The sequence below is a fragment of the Myxocyprinus asiaticus genome, chromosome 21, assembly GCF_019703515.2.
Source record: "Myxocyprinus asiaticus isolate MX2 ecotype Aquarium Trade chromosome 21, UBuf_Myxa_2, whole genome shotgun sequence".
NCBI classification, from domain to species: Eukaryota; Metazoa; Chordata; class Actinopteri; order Cypriniformes; family Catostomidae; genus Myxocyprinus; species Myxocyprinus asiaticus.
Window position 1 is genome coordinate 16,598,632 of NC_059364.1, and position 15,330 is coordinate 16,613,961.

At 39.3% G+C, this 15,330-nt stretch overlaps 2 protein-coding genes and 1 long non-coding RNA gene across 4 annotated transcripts; all 3 read right to left on the reverse strand.

Annotated features, from left to right (window-relative positions):
• Window positions 1-433: 433 nt before the first annotated feature.
• Window positions 434-5,065, reverse strand: rdh14a (retinol dehydrogenase 14a). 2 transcript variants are annotated; one of them, XM_051648996.1, is made up of 3 exons: window positions 4,686-5,063; window positions 2,688-3,336; window positions 434-2,579 (listed from the first exon to the last, which is right to left on the reverse strand). In XM_051648996.1, exons 1-2 carry the CDS (start codon window positions 4,926-4,928, stop codon window positions 2,719-2,721), a joined length of 861 nt encoding a protein of 286 aa, XP_051504956.1. In that variant the 5' UTR covers window positions 4,929-5,063; the 3' UTR covers window positions 434-2,579; window positions 2,688-2,718. The 2 variants fall into 2 exon arrangements, with proteins under 2 accessions (XP_051504956.1, XP_051504957.1); XM_051648997.1 differs by having other exon boundaries at window positions 436-3,336; window positions 4,686-5,065.
• A 316-nt stretch (window positions 5,066-5,381) lies between these two features.
• Window positions 5,382-10,662, reverse strand: LOC127412524 (uncharacterized). The gene is made up of 3 exons (XR_007892429.1): window positions 8,955-10,662; window positions 8,060-8,755; window positions 5,382-6,895 (listed from the first exon to the last, which is right to left on the reverse strand). It is a non-coding gene; the product is annotated as an uncharacterized LOC127412524 (long non-coding RNA).
• Window positions 10,663-10,764: 102 nt separating this feature from the next.
• Window positions 10,765-15,076, reverse strand: nt5c1ba (5'-nucleotidase, cytosolic IB a). The gene is made up of 6 exons (XM_051648995.1): window positions 14,899-15,076; window positions 14,194-14,361; window positions 13,499-13,628; window positions 12,972-13,094; window positions 12,661-12,845; window positions 10,765-12,481 (listed from the first exon to the last, which is right to left on the reverse strand). The coding sequence occupies exons 1-6, from the start codon at window positions 15,016-15,018 to the stop codon at window positions 12,116-12,118; spliced, it is 1,092 nt and encodes a 363-aa protein (XP_051504955.1). The 5' UTR covers window positions 15,019-15,076; the 3' UTR covers window positions 10,765-12,115.
• Between the last annotated feature and the right edge of the window lie 254 nt (window positions 15,077-15,330).

Sequence of the window (15,330 nt, forward strand, 5' to 3'; positions counted from 1 at the left end):
AAAAAGCCCTAATGGCAAACACAGGTGGGAAAAGCATTAGGAGCCCATCAGGATTGCTACCATTCTCACATAGACAGCGAACACTAAGAGAAAACATTCAAGGCAATCATAATTTAGAGGGAGGGAGACGCAGAGTGAAAGGAGTGTGTACTTTCTTTGTATGCGAGTCTGTGTGAAGGCAAGTAGTTGAATTGTACTGTAACAGCTCCTAGAACGGTTAATTAGATGGCAAGTGAACTCTGAAAGCAGAGAGGGTTATTGCTTTAATTCCAAAATTGTTCTGCTAATGAGCCCCTCAAAAACAACCATCAGACTATTTTTCAATTATATGAACTGTGCTGTAGTTAAAATCTTAACTATGTAATTTGTACAGCACAATATTCGTTAGGCCAAGTTGGCTGCCCAAAGCATTTCCTTTTGCATAGAAAAATAAAATACAATTTAAATGTTACAGAGTACTGCAAGATTAAACCATGAAAAACACCCAGAAATTAGACTGTTTAATAGGAAGACAGTTTATCATTGGAATTACCACACCTATGGTTAGGTAACACAGAGATACTTTGGAAAAAGTCACAATTTTGTATTTACTAAGTATTTCAAATAATTTTTTATTCCCCATGGGTAAAATACAAAACCGCTTAAACTGTGCACACAACAAATGAATTAGGCCTGATATTTCAACCTTTTTTATATAGTTACACTTTAAAGGGGTCATGATATGCTTTTTAAAATTATTTTAATATGTTCCTTCAGGGTCACTTATAATATAAGTAAAGTTTTTTGCACAACAAAAAAAAAAAAACAAACACAGTTTTGGTGCTGATTCTCCTTTAAGACTTGACAGTAAACCCCCACTGTCATGATTGGCTCTCTGCTCTTGATTGACCTGCCCTCTTCTTGCCATCTCACTGATCACCACTACTGGGCAGGCTACGGAAGTAATGCGGTAAAGTAGGCATTGATGTGTTGTTGTGGAGGCGGTCAGATGCAAATGTCTACCACAGTGTGACATCACAATGTGGAGGAAGCAGGGAACGAGTCGTTTTGGCAGCTTGGTTTTAACAAATTCTCTTTTTGCAGTGAGGAGGAAGTTTTGAGCTCTGAAACTTACAACATGTTTTAATAGTACAATGACCTCTTATATGTCAAAAGATTAAGGAAAATGTAATTCCTCATGTCAAGACCCCTTTAAAAGAGAAGAGAATGAGTCACTATTCAAGAGATGTGATCAGTATTTGCCAAAAAAGCAAAATAAGTCATTTTCACACTTTCATTCTGAATGCATAGTTTACATGTTTGAAGCAAATACTCAATAATAAAAAAGATATCTATACTTTTAATACAGTGCTTTGTTTAATGCATTTTTATTAAATGCCTCTATAGATTTATATCTCAATCTCCCTGATCTTTGGTAAGAGAAGTGCAAATTACATGCAATGTGTACAGTATAGTCACACTGCTAGCAGCAGACACATTTAACAATCTGTGAAGCAGAAATTAGGCACAATATAATGACCATCACCAAGTGCTTGGTCACAGAAGAGATTAGACCTAAAAGTTTTTTGTGACGATTCTCAATTTAATAATCCATCTAGTCTCAACCACATTGTCGGTAGTGATTCCCCACTGAAAATGTGTGTGTGTGTGTGTGTGTTTTAAATAACAAATGTGTAGTTGAAACTGTGCTGAGTTGGAAAATGCATTAATACACCATAAATGCGTTTCACTCGGCGCTTAACACTGGATAAATGTCTTTTGAAACCCATGTTAAAAAGATAGTTCACCCAAAAATGAAAATTCTCTCATCATTTACCCTCATCCCATCCCAGATGACTTACTTTCTTCAGCATAACACAAACAAAGATTTTAGAAGAATATCCTCCGCTCTGTTGGTCCTTACAATGCAAATGAATGGTGACAAGACCTTTTGAAGCTTCACAAATCACATAAAAGCCACATAAACTTGCACTGTAAGGACCAACAGAGGTGAGATATTCTTCTAAAAATCTTTGTTTGTGTGCAGCAGAAGAAAGTATGTCATCTGGGATGGCACGAGGGTGAGAGTTTTCATTTTTGGGTTAACTATCTCTTTAAGGCCATGTTTAACTCTTTAAGGCCATGTTCCAGAGGGTTAGACAAACTGGTCTGAAGGAAATAAACTTTAAAATGTTTTGAATTGGAATGAAGAAAATATATTACTTTTAGTTGTGTATTTCAGAAGGCTTGAGGCAACCAGAGCGGATTTTCCTTACAGATTTACATTTCATTTCCACAGATGGACTAATCCAGGGTAAAGTATGAACACTGTGAAACATAAAACAAGATAACCTAATATTATGTTAATCCAGGGTTAAAACTGACCGTGGGTTAAAAATTTAAAATGTGAAAAGCCTAACAGAAATACACACAAGCACTGTTATTGTTGCAGTAGAACTAACAATCTTTACAGTTAGCATTTCAAATGTACTGCATACAGTAAATGTTTATGAATGGCAAAAACAGCTCCCTCCTGTGGTGCAGAGGAGTACATTTTGTTCATGTTTCATGGCATATTTGCCTTCCAACACAAAGTCAACCTAAAATAATTGGTGGCAAAAAAAAAGGAAAGTGCATTATTTTTCAATCAAGACGTTACTTCATGCATCACTTGTATTTAGCTATTTAAAAAGAATCATGAACATTACGATCAAGTCTTCTTTTCTGTCTTTCCTTCCTTCAGGTCGTGATGCCCACCATCACTTCACTGATGTCCCACAGTTTCTTGGCCACCTCTTCATTAGTGGCTTTAGCTAACAACTGCTCCTCCTGGCAGTTAGCAAAGCACTTACCCAGAACGCCCTCCACATCTGGGGAGCAGGCCAGGTAGATGGAAGTCTGTGCTCCCTCCTCGGGGGACTTGAAGAAGGCTCGGGAAGCCAGGTTAAACAGAGGCTTCACTAGCAGTGGGATGTGGATGTGCCTGCCCAGGTTAGTCCTAACGATCCCTGGGGTGAGAGCATTTACGGTCACTCCTGTCTCCTCTAGTTTGTGAGAGAGCTCCAGTGTGAAGAGAAGATTGGCCAGTTTACTCCGTGCATAAGCGAAAGCTTTATCATAGCTCTGCTCACTGTTCAGGTCATCAAAGTTAATGTCACCATACTTGTAGAGCTTGGAGGATACCACAATGATGCGGCTAGGGGCAGAGCGCTTGAGGAGGTCCAGCAAGAGGCTGGTGAGCAAGAAGTGGCCAAGATGATTGACAGCGAACTGCAACTCAAATCCATCTTCTGTTATGGTGTAAGGACACTGGTAGATGCCAGCATTGTTGATAAGGACATCAATCCTTGGCTCTTCCTGTATGAGATACAACAGAGTTGCCAAATTGTAAATGTCTGAGTATGTTGATTACCACAAAAATTAATTTCAACTTGTCCCTTTCTTAAAAAAAAAAAAAAAAAATCTGGGTTAAAGTGAGGCACTTACAAAGTAAGTGAATGGGGCCTGTCTGTAAATGTTGAAATACTCAATTTCAAAAGTATATCCACAAGACGTAAACAATATGTGTGTTAACATGAGTTTTGTGTGATTAAATCACTCGCTAACCTTACAATTTAATTGCCATGACAACATAACAGCGTAAACCCTGTAATCCCGCAAAAACGTCAATTTAAAGAATTTTTCTGCTCAAATAATATGTTTAATAGAAGAATCAATGTATGTGCTGTTATAAAATGAGAAGCTCCAAATTTCTGCCTTTAAAGCCTCCTAAAATTGGCCTCCATTTACCTACTTCCATTGTAGGTGTCTCACTGTAACCTTAATGTTTGCTTTTCTTTGTGTTTTTAAAGAAAAGGTGGGACAAGTCAAAATTCTTTTTTGTAGTAATCAATATTATGCCACAAATGCTGTCGATTGAGCAAACTTGTATTGAACACAGAATATATCCCCCTTTTTTGGCCATTCTTCCTAACCTTTAACACAACACTTTATAATGTGTGCAAAATGTGTAGAAGCAGGAGCAATATCACCTATACCCAATGAAATGTTTCATTTGCACACATATTCTAACATAGGCCATTAATCTGAGGAACAGCATTGCACCGATTGAGTTAAGCTGTAGTAGTTGTAGAGTTAAGGCCCTGTGGATTGTGTATCTGCCAAAACAAATAGTAAATAGAGTACAGTATATAATTTTGATATACAAATCTGACTGTTTCAGTTCTGATCATTTAATGTAAATGATGATGTAGTAGTAAAAAAAAAAAAGAAAAGAAAAGACTATGTGTTTGAAATATATAGAATTCAGTCTTCTGTCTTAACCTTGAAATACTTATATATATATATATATATTATTATTATTATTATTATTATTTTATTTTATTTTTTTTACAATCAATACATACTCGTATATCTACCGGTTTATTCATGAGAACACTGATCACGCCTGGAAAGCTTGCAATACAGAGCATCTTTACTCTGCAATACAATCATTTCCGCTCGCCCTTCGTTTGAAGCGCTCAAACTCAAGTGCGCTTCTCGACCATGCATTCATTCATGCCTACCCTTTGTATGTTGTAAACAGTAAGGCCATTTGATACTATTTGTATCCTACATTTATACTTTCAGTTTTTTTTACACACCTAGACAGTAGAAATAAGGCACTGGCCTGGTGCAGTCGCCTCCATTAATAAATATGATCGTACCTTGATTATCTCTTCGCAAAATCTACGGACAGATCTAAGCGATGCCAGGTCCAAGAGTTTAATCACTAGATCCCCTTGCTCCGGTCCGGCCTCCTGCTTGATCTCGTGGGCTGCTTTCTCTGCCCGCTCTCGGTCTCTACATGCCATGATCACCCGGCCCTGACGCCTCAGCAACTCCACGGTCGTGGCTTTTCCAATGCCACTGTTTGCCCCCGTCACGATAATGGTTTTGCCCCGCAGCATGTCGACGCGTTCATCAAAATGTTTATATTGGAGAACGTGCTCAGGTTCACTGCTGATCTGCCTGTGGCCATCAACAACGTCCAGTTTGCAAGCAGGTTTGTAGATGTAAACAATCACGCGTGCGGGAAGTGACTGGAACGTTATTAAACTGCAATACCCATAAGTCAACAGTTTAAAACGCATGCGCATTCGTTGTGTTTGGCTAACCATGATAAACTGAAATTATGTATGCTATTTTTAGACGCAAAAGAGAAACCATATACCAAAAAAGATGGCAAAATTAAATGATCATCATAATGAATAAATTCAGTGTTTTATAACAGTGCTCAACACATTTGAATGTAGACATAACAAATTTGATTATTGTTAGTAAAATACGATTCGGGTGCTTTATTCTGCCTTCGAATTTACTGGTGGGAAGAAATACACGGACACAGAATGTCACAAGCAGTTCTTTAATTTATTAAAAGAAAGCATGGGGTTATATGGTTCTTGTCACACAAGGCTGGTTAACCCTTTACCTTGAACCCCCCACCCCCCAATCCTCCATATATGGGGTTGTTTCCTCTCGTTTACAGAAGTACATTCTTATCAAGTACATTTTGTGCTCAAGACAGTGCCGAAAACATACAAAGCAGATAGCAAGCATAAGCATAAAAAGGTCACATTGTTCCATCTGAGGCCTATTTCTCACATTGCCCACTTTTGTCTTGAAGAGACAAGTTCCTCAGATGGCTATTCAAAAATCAAATCTCGTTTACCTTACATTCTGTCTTTTACTCATTACCATCATATTCCTCCCAATGTGTCCCATAACCATCTCTATCAGCATCTTCAAGGTTTATCAGAGCGTAATTAGCATTCAAAGCATTATCAATGGTCCTATTGACCAATGCTTTAGCACATGGAATCACATAACAAATCAGTAATGCTATAACAAGTAAAATTACTCCTTTAGGTATTAAAGCATTCAAAAAACATTTTTTTCAACCATTTAACCGTGTCAATAAGTCGTTGACATCATCTACAGTTTCTCTCACTGTCAAGTCCGCTGCTATCTTCGTCATGTTTTTCAGGCCCATTTCCATGGAATGTCCATCTTCATCGTTTTCTGTAATGAAAGTACAGCAACTCGTTCCTATGATAACACATGCTCCTCCACTGGCAGCTGTTAACTGGTCAAGGACCAGTCTATTTTGTAGCACTGTTAATCTTAGGCCTTTTAGTTCTTGGCGTACTGCGTCAATCATTGTTTTTGTCGAATTTATGAATGATATCAATTCATATTTAGTCATTTTAACTTCTTTCTGTATTACTGTAACACCCACTTGTGGGAACAGTGCTCCAAAGAATTTCTCTGTTCCTGTCCATAATCTGTGTTCTCTCGGTGTGGTACTGGGATGACTTAGACTACTTCTATTTGTTGTTTTCTCAATAGCTCAGACCACCATGGTGTGGTCACTTAATTGTACCATGGCACATCTACTTGTCCACAATTCCGGCAGAGCAGTGTACCTTTACCGCTGGTGTAGATGCACTGTACAGCATATGCATACATAACGACTACCTTTCTTTCCCATGTTTTTGGCCATAAAGTTAGCTAGTTTCCACCACAAATTGGTAGCATAGGTATGTGGTGCATCACCATCATCTATCCATGTCTCATCTATCCATCTATCCATGTCTTCATCCCATCTAATTCTCAAGTTCCCATTTAGGCACTGGCGCTGCGTGTTCAGCTCCTCCAGTACTTTCACCGTTCGCTTTCGAAATAGTCAGGCTCTCCCCAGGTGCAGGCTTTACACGGCTTGCGTGTATCCACTGTGGTTGCAGATCTGTCAGAACCCCCATCCTGGTTACCACCAGAACTGTTGTTGGACCCAGATAATTGTGCTCACCGAGCTTCGTTGTTTTCAGCCACTTCACTAGGACCTGCTGGTTTGGAACAAATGGGTGAGTGGGCTTTTCTGTGGGCAGAGGGAGAGAAAAAGAAACCACCATTTATGCTATTCAATGTTTTGACAAGGGAATCCATGTAATCAGCTACTACCACCTCCAAATCACCTGTAAACAAAGAGCATGCACGGCCTTTGTCACAAGGGGTCAGGAAAGGCCTACCCATTAGTATTTCAAATGGAGACAGTCTTGTTGTTGCTGATGGAGTCATACTTATCTCTGTTAAGACTGCTGGTAGTATCTACCCATTTTCGGCCTTTTTCCAGGCATGCCTTAGTCAACATATCTTTTATTGTTGTTATTTTGTGCACACACTAAGCATGCATCTACAATTAAAGAGACTGTTTTTCTCACGTTTGCAATGCAATACAATTCATTAATCGTCTGTATCACCTTTTCTTTTGAAATATGTGATATGCTATGATAATGTCTGCACAACAGCACTATTGCTGATATTGGTCATTGATATGATGCCTACTTTGGTATCTCATTCACCTATGTGTGGGCTATGAATTACTTCTTTTGCTGCCCACTTTGCTACTTCATCTGCAAGCCTGTTGCCCTTTGCCCTTTGCATGGTCTGCCACTTTGATTACTGCTAATTTGGAAGGCAGCTGTGCTGTTTTAATCAAATCTGCTATCACATTGTGATGTGATACTGGTTTTCCATACAAAGTTTTATAGTTTCTTTCTTCCCATAATTTTGCAAAATCGTGCACTACCCCATATGCATACTTTGAATCTGTATATATATTTATGCATTGGCCTTTTGCCAATTGACATGCTCTTGTTAACGCTACTAGTTCAGCAGCTTGTGCTGATTTGTATGGTAACGAGTATGCTTCAATAATTTGATTGGGTAGCTCTGTAATTGCGTAAACACACCAGTACACATTGTCATTTGGTTTATAGCATGAGCCATCTACATACCAGTGTCTCCCCTCTTGCAGAGCAGATGCAGAAACATCTGGTCTGCATGCAGTGGAAACCTGTATTCTCTCCATACAATCGAAAGTGCTCTGAACCAACAAATTATGCAGATGGATTGTTGGTCCGTGGACCACACTGGTTGGTTTTAGAGTCAAATTAGCAATAGATGTTAAAATAGCTTCACAACCAGACCGTCTTTGTGCAGTCATGTGTTGTGTTGAAATATTGTGCATAATAGCACCTACCTGGTGAGTTGTGTGCACAGTCAGAGGATGAGAAAGCACAACTTGTTCTGCATCCTGTACCATCAGCACAACTTGTTCTGCATCCTGTACCATCATCGCTGGTACAGCAACTGCTCCCAGACAACCAGAGAAGCCCTTTGCAACCAAATCCAGAGTTTTAGATAAATACGCCACCGGGCAGTAAGAACCCCCGTGTTCCTGGGCAAGGATTGCAGCGGCAGTCCCCCCAGCCTCGTGCACGTACAGATGGAAAGGCTTGCTGTAGTCTGTAAGACCCAGTGCTGGTGGTTTCCCAAGGCATTACTTCAGATGTTTAAATGCCAAGTCCATTTCCGTAGTCCATTGGATTGCATCATCATTGTTCAGTGTTGCGAAATTGTCTTGATTCGAATTGCAGACATGCGTACAGTCCCCTTTGTTAGCACATGTCCAAGGTATTCAACCTTTTGTTTGACCCACTGTAGCTTCAATTAATAATTGATGCTTTTCTGCAATCCTCTGATGTTTCAGCAGTAACCATGATGTTGTTGGCATACTGCAACAGGCATGTGTCAGGTGGCAGTTTCACATCCTGTAATGTACAGTGCACAACAGCTGAGAAGACAGCCGGCGAATCTCTGTAACCTTCTCCGTGTATGTTGTTGGCCACCGTAGGTGAATGCGAACAATGGCTGGGTGACAGGTGAAACAGGTACACTAAAAAGGCAGAACATAAATCATTTACAGTAAAATGACCATGTGTTGATGGTATTAAATTAATAATTGTTTGTACATCTGGTACTGTTGGAGAAAGTAGTTCAATTAAATCATTCTTGTGTCAATCTCCAAGTTCCGTTAGCCTTTCTCACAGGATTTATTAGAGTATTGTATGGAGAGTGTGTTGGTATTAGAATACCTTGTTCAATCAATTGCTCAATGATTGTCCTAATACCTTCTTCCTTTTCAATCGATAGTGGATATTGCTTATAGTATACTGGAGTGGTTAAAGCTAATTTAGCTGTATATGGTTTCACATCTATAAGGCCAGGTTCATCTTTGTGCTGAGCCCATAGTCTGGGGTTAATTATTGCTTCATCAGCCTCCAGCAGTTGCTGTCTGCTCACATTCTCCCCCACACCTCCTGTAGGCACAGTGACTGAATACACAACAGGAAACATAAGTTGCAGAGAAGCATTGTCAAAAACTATTTGTGCACCAATTTTATGTAATAGATCTCAGTCCAGTAAACAAAATGGAGAGTCTGGTATGATTACAAAAGCATGCATTTTGAACAAATCTGGCAAAAGATCTTATTTACGGTCTGATAATTTGATTAGAAATTCTGTCATATGTCTGAACATCTGTGTGAAAATCTAGTGTTCGTTTTAACATTATCTTACCGTCTTTCCCTTTTTCTTGTAAAAAATGGTACACCTTTGTCTTGACCACCTGGTCAGGTTACTGACAAACGTTTCGGTTCCGAAACATTTGTTATACTATATTGCCAAAAGTATTCGCTCATCTGCCTTTAGACGCATATGACCTTAAGCGACATCCCATTCTTAATCCATAGGGTTTAATATGACGTCGCCCCACCCTTTGCAGCTATAACAGCTTCAACTCTTCTGGGAAGGCTTTCCACAAGGTTTAGGAGTGTGTTTATGGGAATTTTTGACCATTCTTCCAGAAGCGCATTTGTGAGGTCAGACACTGATGTTGGACGAGAAGGCCTGGCTCGCAGTCTTCGCTCTAATTCATCCCAAAGGTGCTCTATCGGGTTGAGGTCAGGACTCTGTGCAGGCCAGTCAAGTTCTTCCACACCAAACTCGCTCATCCATGTCTTTATGGACCTTGCTTTGTGCACTGGTGCGCAGTCATGTTGGAACAGGAAGGGGCCATCCCCAAACTGTTCCCACAAAGTTGAGAGCATGGAATTGTCCAAAATCTCTTGGTATGCTGAAGCATTCAGAGTTCCTTTCACTGGAACTAAGGGGCCAAGCCCAGCTCCTGAAAAACAACCCCACACCATAATCCCCCTCCACCAAACTTCACAGTTGGCACAATGCAGTCAGACAAGTACCGTTCTCCTGGCAACCACCAAACCCAGACTCATCCATCAGATTGCCAGATGGAGAAGTGTGATTCGTCACTCCAGAGAACGCTTCTCCACTGCTCTAGAGTCCAGTGGCGGCGTGCTTTACACCACTGCATCCGACGCTTTGCATTGCACTTGGTGATGTATGGCTTGGATGCAGCTGCTCGGCCATGGAAACCCATTCCATGAAGCTCTCTACGCACTGTTCTTGAGCTAATCTGAAGGCCACATGAACTTTAGAGGTCTGTAGCGATTGACTCTGCAGAAAGTTGGCGACCTCTGCGCACTATGCGCCTCAGCATCCGCTGACCCCGCTCTGTCATTTTACGTGGCCTACCACTTCGTGGCTGAGTTGCTGTCATTCCCAATCGCTTCCACTTTGTTATAATACCACTGACAGTTGACTGTGGAATATTTAGTAGCGAGGAAATTTCACGACTGGACTTGTTGCACAGGTGGCATCCTATCACAGTACCACGCTGGAATTCACTGAGCTCCTGAGAGCGGCCCATTCTTTCACAAATGTTTGTAGAAGCTCATATATATATATATATATATGTGTGTGTGTGTGTGTGTGTGTGTGTGTGTGTGTGTGTTATATTGTTATAGATATTTGTTGCTATATAAATATAACATTCATTCATTCATTCATTTCTAAATATCCAATGTACGGGCGTTTTGTCTCCTATTGGTCTACTTATCGTTTGTCCCATTTTGTTCAAACAACAAAATTGTCTCTTGTTTTGGTTTTTGGTATGAACAATTCTCTGATTTTATCAAAGTTCATTCCTATCACGAAGAGTGAATGCGGCAATGAAACTCCTACTAACTGTTAGTGGAATCCGCGCACTTCATCCACAGGACTGGCCCTTTAAACAGTCTTCAACAACAAAGACCCTCACCTCTCATGAGAGCTGACTGCGGTTTTTGTGAATTATCGTTCTGCGACTAGTGACACATACCGCAGTTGTGCCACAGACGGATCCTAACCATCGCAGAGATACAAGGAGTTTTACTTGAATCGTTTTATAACAATATTTAATAGATATATCACAGACAGGCAGATAAAATATCTTACCTGTCCCAAGTACATTTTGTGCTCAAGACAGTGCCGAAAACATACAAAGCAGATACGCAAGCATCAGCATAAAAAGGTCACATTGTTCCATCTGAGGCCTATTTCTCACAATTATACTGAACACCTCATGGGAAACATTATAGGGTCTAAATTAGAACGTCTAATACATTATACATGGTTTCATCACACCTTCATCTTCCAACATTTAATCAGGGCACAGTTCATTTATTATTACTGCAGTAAAATCTGCCAGGAAACACTGGTGGTGGGTCACCGCCACACAAGTATCCAAAATACAGCAGTGGACTACAAAACAAACTTGATAATTTTACATCCAAGAATAAAATTTTACACTATAAATTAAATTCACCAGCGCTTACTATTTATATTTCCTGAGATAGAATTCAATAGATACTATAGATAAAATTCTTATTAAATATTGGAAAAAATATATATATTAGTGAACAAGGTGCAAAGACTTGTAAATTTGTCTTATTGCACATTCTAATTTAAAAAAAAGAGGAAGGGATGAAGTATGTTTTTGTTTAACCTTACAGTTCAGATGGATTAGTACTTTACATAACATGCTAGGAAATCCACTTCTGGTGTGCATTTTGAGCACAGTAGGTTCTTTGTATTTATAATGCATCTGATTGAAAGCAATCCAGCAAGACATTTAACTTATGTAACCATCTGTCCTAAAAATAAATAAATAAAACAAACTATCTGTGCCCTCCATGCATTATCTTCTCTTCAGCAACAATTCCAACTCATTATTAATATAAGTAAATATTTATGTTTGAGGTATTGTATAGACAACATAATTAAGACACTGAATGGATGTTGAGGTACCTAAAAAGATGGGACTCTGACATTTGCATTTAATAATAATCAAATAGTTTCCTTATTTTTCTGCATTATTTGTTTCTATGCATTTCCCCTTATTGTACTTCTGTCCAATTCCATAAGGCACATGGGCAGCGATGGTCCCCAGCTCCTGGGCTCCCTCAATATGAAACATCTGATCGTCGAAGAAGATGTGAGGCCTGATCTTCTGTAGGAGAGGCCCCTTAGGAGCCCCAGCCAGAAAAAGGGCCTCGTCTACCTCCAGTCCCCAGCTTCGTAAGGTCTTTAGGACACGTGCCCCAGCGCTGGCAGCACTTCGTGCTGTAACCAGGTACGTGCGAATAGGGCAGTTGATACGCTGGTTTTTTGCATAGAACTTGCGCTGGAGTTTACCAAGTGCTTCCAAGAAGCATTTCAGGGGGCCCTAGGGAGAGTGGTGCAACTGTTTAATAAGCAACATGCAAAAGAATGCAAACAGTATGTACTGTAAAATCATGTTAACTTCCTATGCTCTAAAAATGATATGATGGAGAAACATCAGTATTATTAGTAAAAATTAGTAGCGTTTTTTTTTTTTTTTTACAATTTTCAGCCTTAGTCTACCTTAGCAAGAGGCTTGTTCTCAAATTCTTGCTCATGCTTAAAAAAGGTGTCCAATCCATGTTCTTTAACAATTATTTCTGACTCGTCGGAAAACAGAACAGCATCTCCGTCGAAGGCTACACGTAACTGGGTGTCACTGAGCTCATTCTCACTGTCACAGGTGAACATTGTGGCAGCTGCTATTCCTGTGGAAATGGCCAATTATTGTCAGTTAAGCTTCACATTCACACAGCTCAGAATTTAAAGATTGCATTCCTGCACTGAAATGAAAAAATGCAGTAAGATCAGAATGCATGCATTTTTTTTTTTACCTTCTTCAATAGCTTCTTGTACCTTCTTTGAATCTTTGGACAGGTAAAGGTTGGTCATGTATGCCTTTAGGTAACCAATCGGGCTTTCCCCACCAGTCATACAAAATCTCTCAATATTTAGATCTACAAAGAGATAATTTATGTCACACAGTATAATACTGTATGTAGATATGCATTGTGTTATTTTATGTAACTCTAAAAATAAATATACTGTATATAATTTACAAAGTCACCGGATAGTTATTGTAGACTGGTCTTTTTAGCTAAGTCCTGGTCCATGTTCTTGGATAAAACTGCACATACTATATTTTCCTGGAAGTAGTTAATCTTTGTCTTTTTAAGAAACTGGCCTACCATCTTTTAAAGAATGTAACAATTATCAACATTAAAGTCTAAATTGTAGTTTATCAAATAAGACTGTTTGGTTAAATAGCTTCAGGGTCTCTTTTATATGGATTCATAGCTCTGATGAGTCTCTACGCCACAGAATTCCACACCGCATGGACCATACTATTTTCTTTCCATACCATAGTGATTAATGCTGTTGATGAGACGAACTCCGACCTGGGCGTGATTATTAGTCATCAGTACAATATCAAATAGCTCTTCACTGTCTGGGTACAGTTCTATCAAACGAGCATTTACATTAATCAGTGCCTGTTTAAGAAACAAAGAGAAACAAAGAAGAAATAGGAACTGCTAATGGTATAGATCTGGAAATACATTTTAAAATTAAGTAGCATTTATGTTTTTAAGATGGGCCCATTTTTGGCATATTCAAAAGCCACACACAGGACAAGTCCTCAGTAAATCCATCAATTAACTATATAATTGTGACCTCGTGACTTGTTTTGTTCATGAATTAAATGCAAGGATGGTTTATTTGTTTTGTTTTGTTTTGTTTGTTTGAATGGAAGGACCAACACTATGGTTGTGATCTCTGTCATCACTACTGTGATTTGTAATTGTTTTGTGTAATAATGTGATATTAAATAAAAAACAAACAATTAGACAGGCTTCCTGATGTTAGACATATAATAATGCTCTGTGTTTGAGTCCTGCCCTGCAATGGAATGTATGCACAATAAAATTATGGACAAAGTCCGTCTGGGAACAGAAATGATTGCACACATTTATTATTATTATGATCAGGCAGGTTTTAAATAGTTTCAATCCAAAAGGGGTTTGAAACATAATTTATAGTGCTTAGACCTGTTGTTACCTTAACGAAAGGAAACGAGGCCCCTGGGGTGAAAGGCTGATCCTCCATCTCCTGCTGGTACGCAACGTACCTTTCCAGCCCCTCCTCTTCAAACACCTTCCTCTCTTTAACCATGTTAAACAGTGTACGCGAGGACACCGCAATCGTTACAGCTTTGCTGGGTTTAGGCTGCAGAAGGCAAAGAAGGCACATTATTACAATAAACAAACAAGCTGCTATATGCTCTCAAATACGGGCTGCTGTTCTGCCATTCGCGAACAGCTCATTTAGGGGTCGTTCACACCGAACGCGTTTTTTCAATTGTTTTTCTATGTAAACATGCTCTAGAGTCTAGACGGATGTATTTGACCGTTTTCAGTGTCGCGTGCTGGACCGCCGTGTCAGATTTAAAAGAATTTAATAAACGGGACACATTTGTTCTCTTACATTCGTTGCGATGCGTTTAGCTTTTTAGTGCAAGGGCGAGTCCGGTATGAACGGCCCCCTACACTGCAGCTGAGCAACATGAAGCTTGTAGTGTTGACAGCTTCGCTAATTATAATAGGAGTGTTCTATTTAATCGTGTCACTAGAAGTGAAGATGGGGTATCAGAATAGCATTCGCATAAAAGGGAGCTTATATAATAATAATAATAATAATAATAATAATAATAATAATATTATAATTATACCGGGTAAAAAAACAAACATACAAACAACCGCTTACCGGACGGGGTTTTCTGGTTGTTTTCGCAAAGTCATATAAATCTTTGGCAGCTACCAAGTCTTTTCCCTCACTGTTGTCGGAGTTGGACTGTCCTCTCTCATTGTCTTTAGGTTCGCTCATATTGTTGTTGTGTTTAGTGAGAGGACCGAACTGTGTGTACTTCGTCCACGATAGTTGAACTGCGTCTCCGCATCAGCACTAAACACCGACGTCACAACACAAGCCCTTGCAAGTGTAAGATCGTTTCTCATTCTCATTCAATAGTGTTTTCAAAGTGTCGTTTTACTTACACTTCGCACTAAATTTATTTTAAGCACTACTTGGTCATTTGAACGGAACACTTATTTAGTAGGAGACGAATTCAATGAGCTTCAATCGGATTATGAACTATTCATCACATCAGATTTATGGTTTTAATTACACACACAACAA

Coding starts and splice junctions, on each gene's coding strand:
- rdh14a (XM_051648996.1), bottom strand. CDS start 4,928: ATGCTGCGGGGCAAAACCATTATCGTGACGGGGGCAAACAGTGGCATT. Junction 3,337..4,685: donor TTTGCGAAGAGATAATCAAG/GTACGATCATAT, acceptor TATCTCATACAG/GAAGAGCCAAGGATTGATGT.
- nt5c1ba (XM_051648995.1), bottom strand. CDS start 15,018: ATGAGCGAACCTAAAGACAATGAGAGAGGACAGTCCAACTCCGACAAC. Junction 12,846..12,971: donor ACAAGAAGCTATTGAAGAAG/GTAAAAAAAAAA, acceptor CCATTTCCACAG/GAATAGCAGCTGCCACAATG. Junction 12,482..12,660: donor AGAACAAGCCTCTTGCTAAG/GTAGACTAAGGC, acceptor CACTCTCCCTAG/GGCCCCCTGAAATGCTTCTT.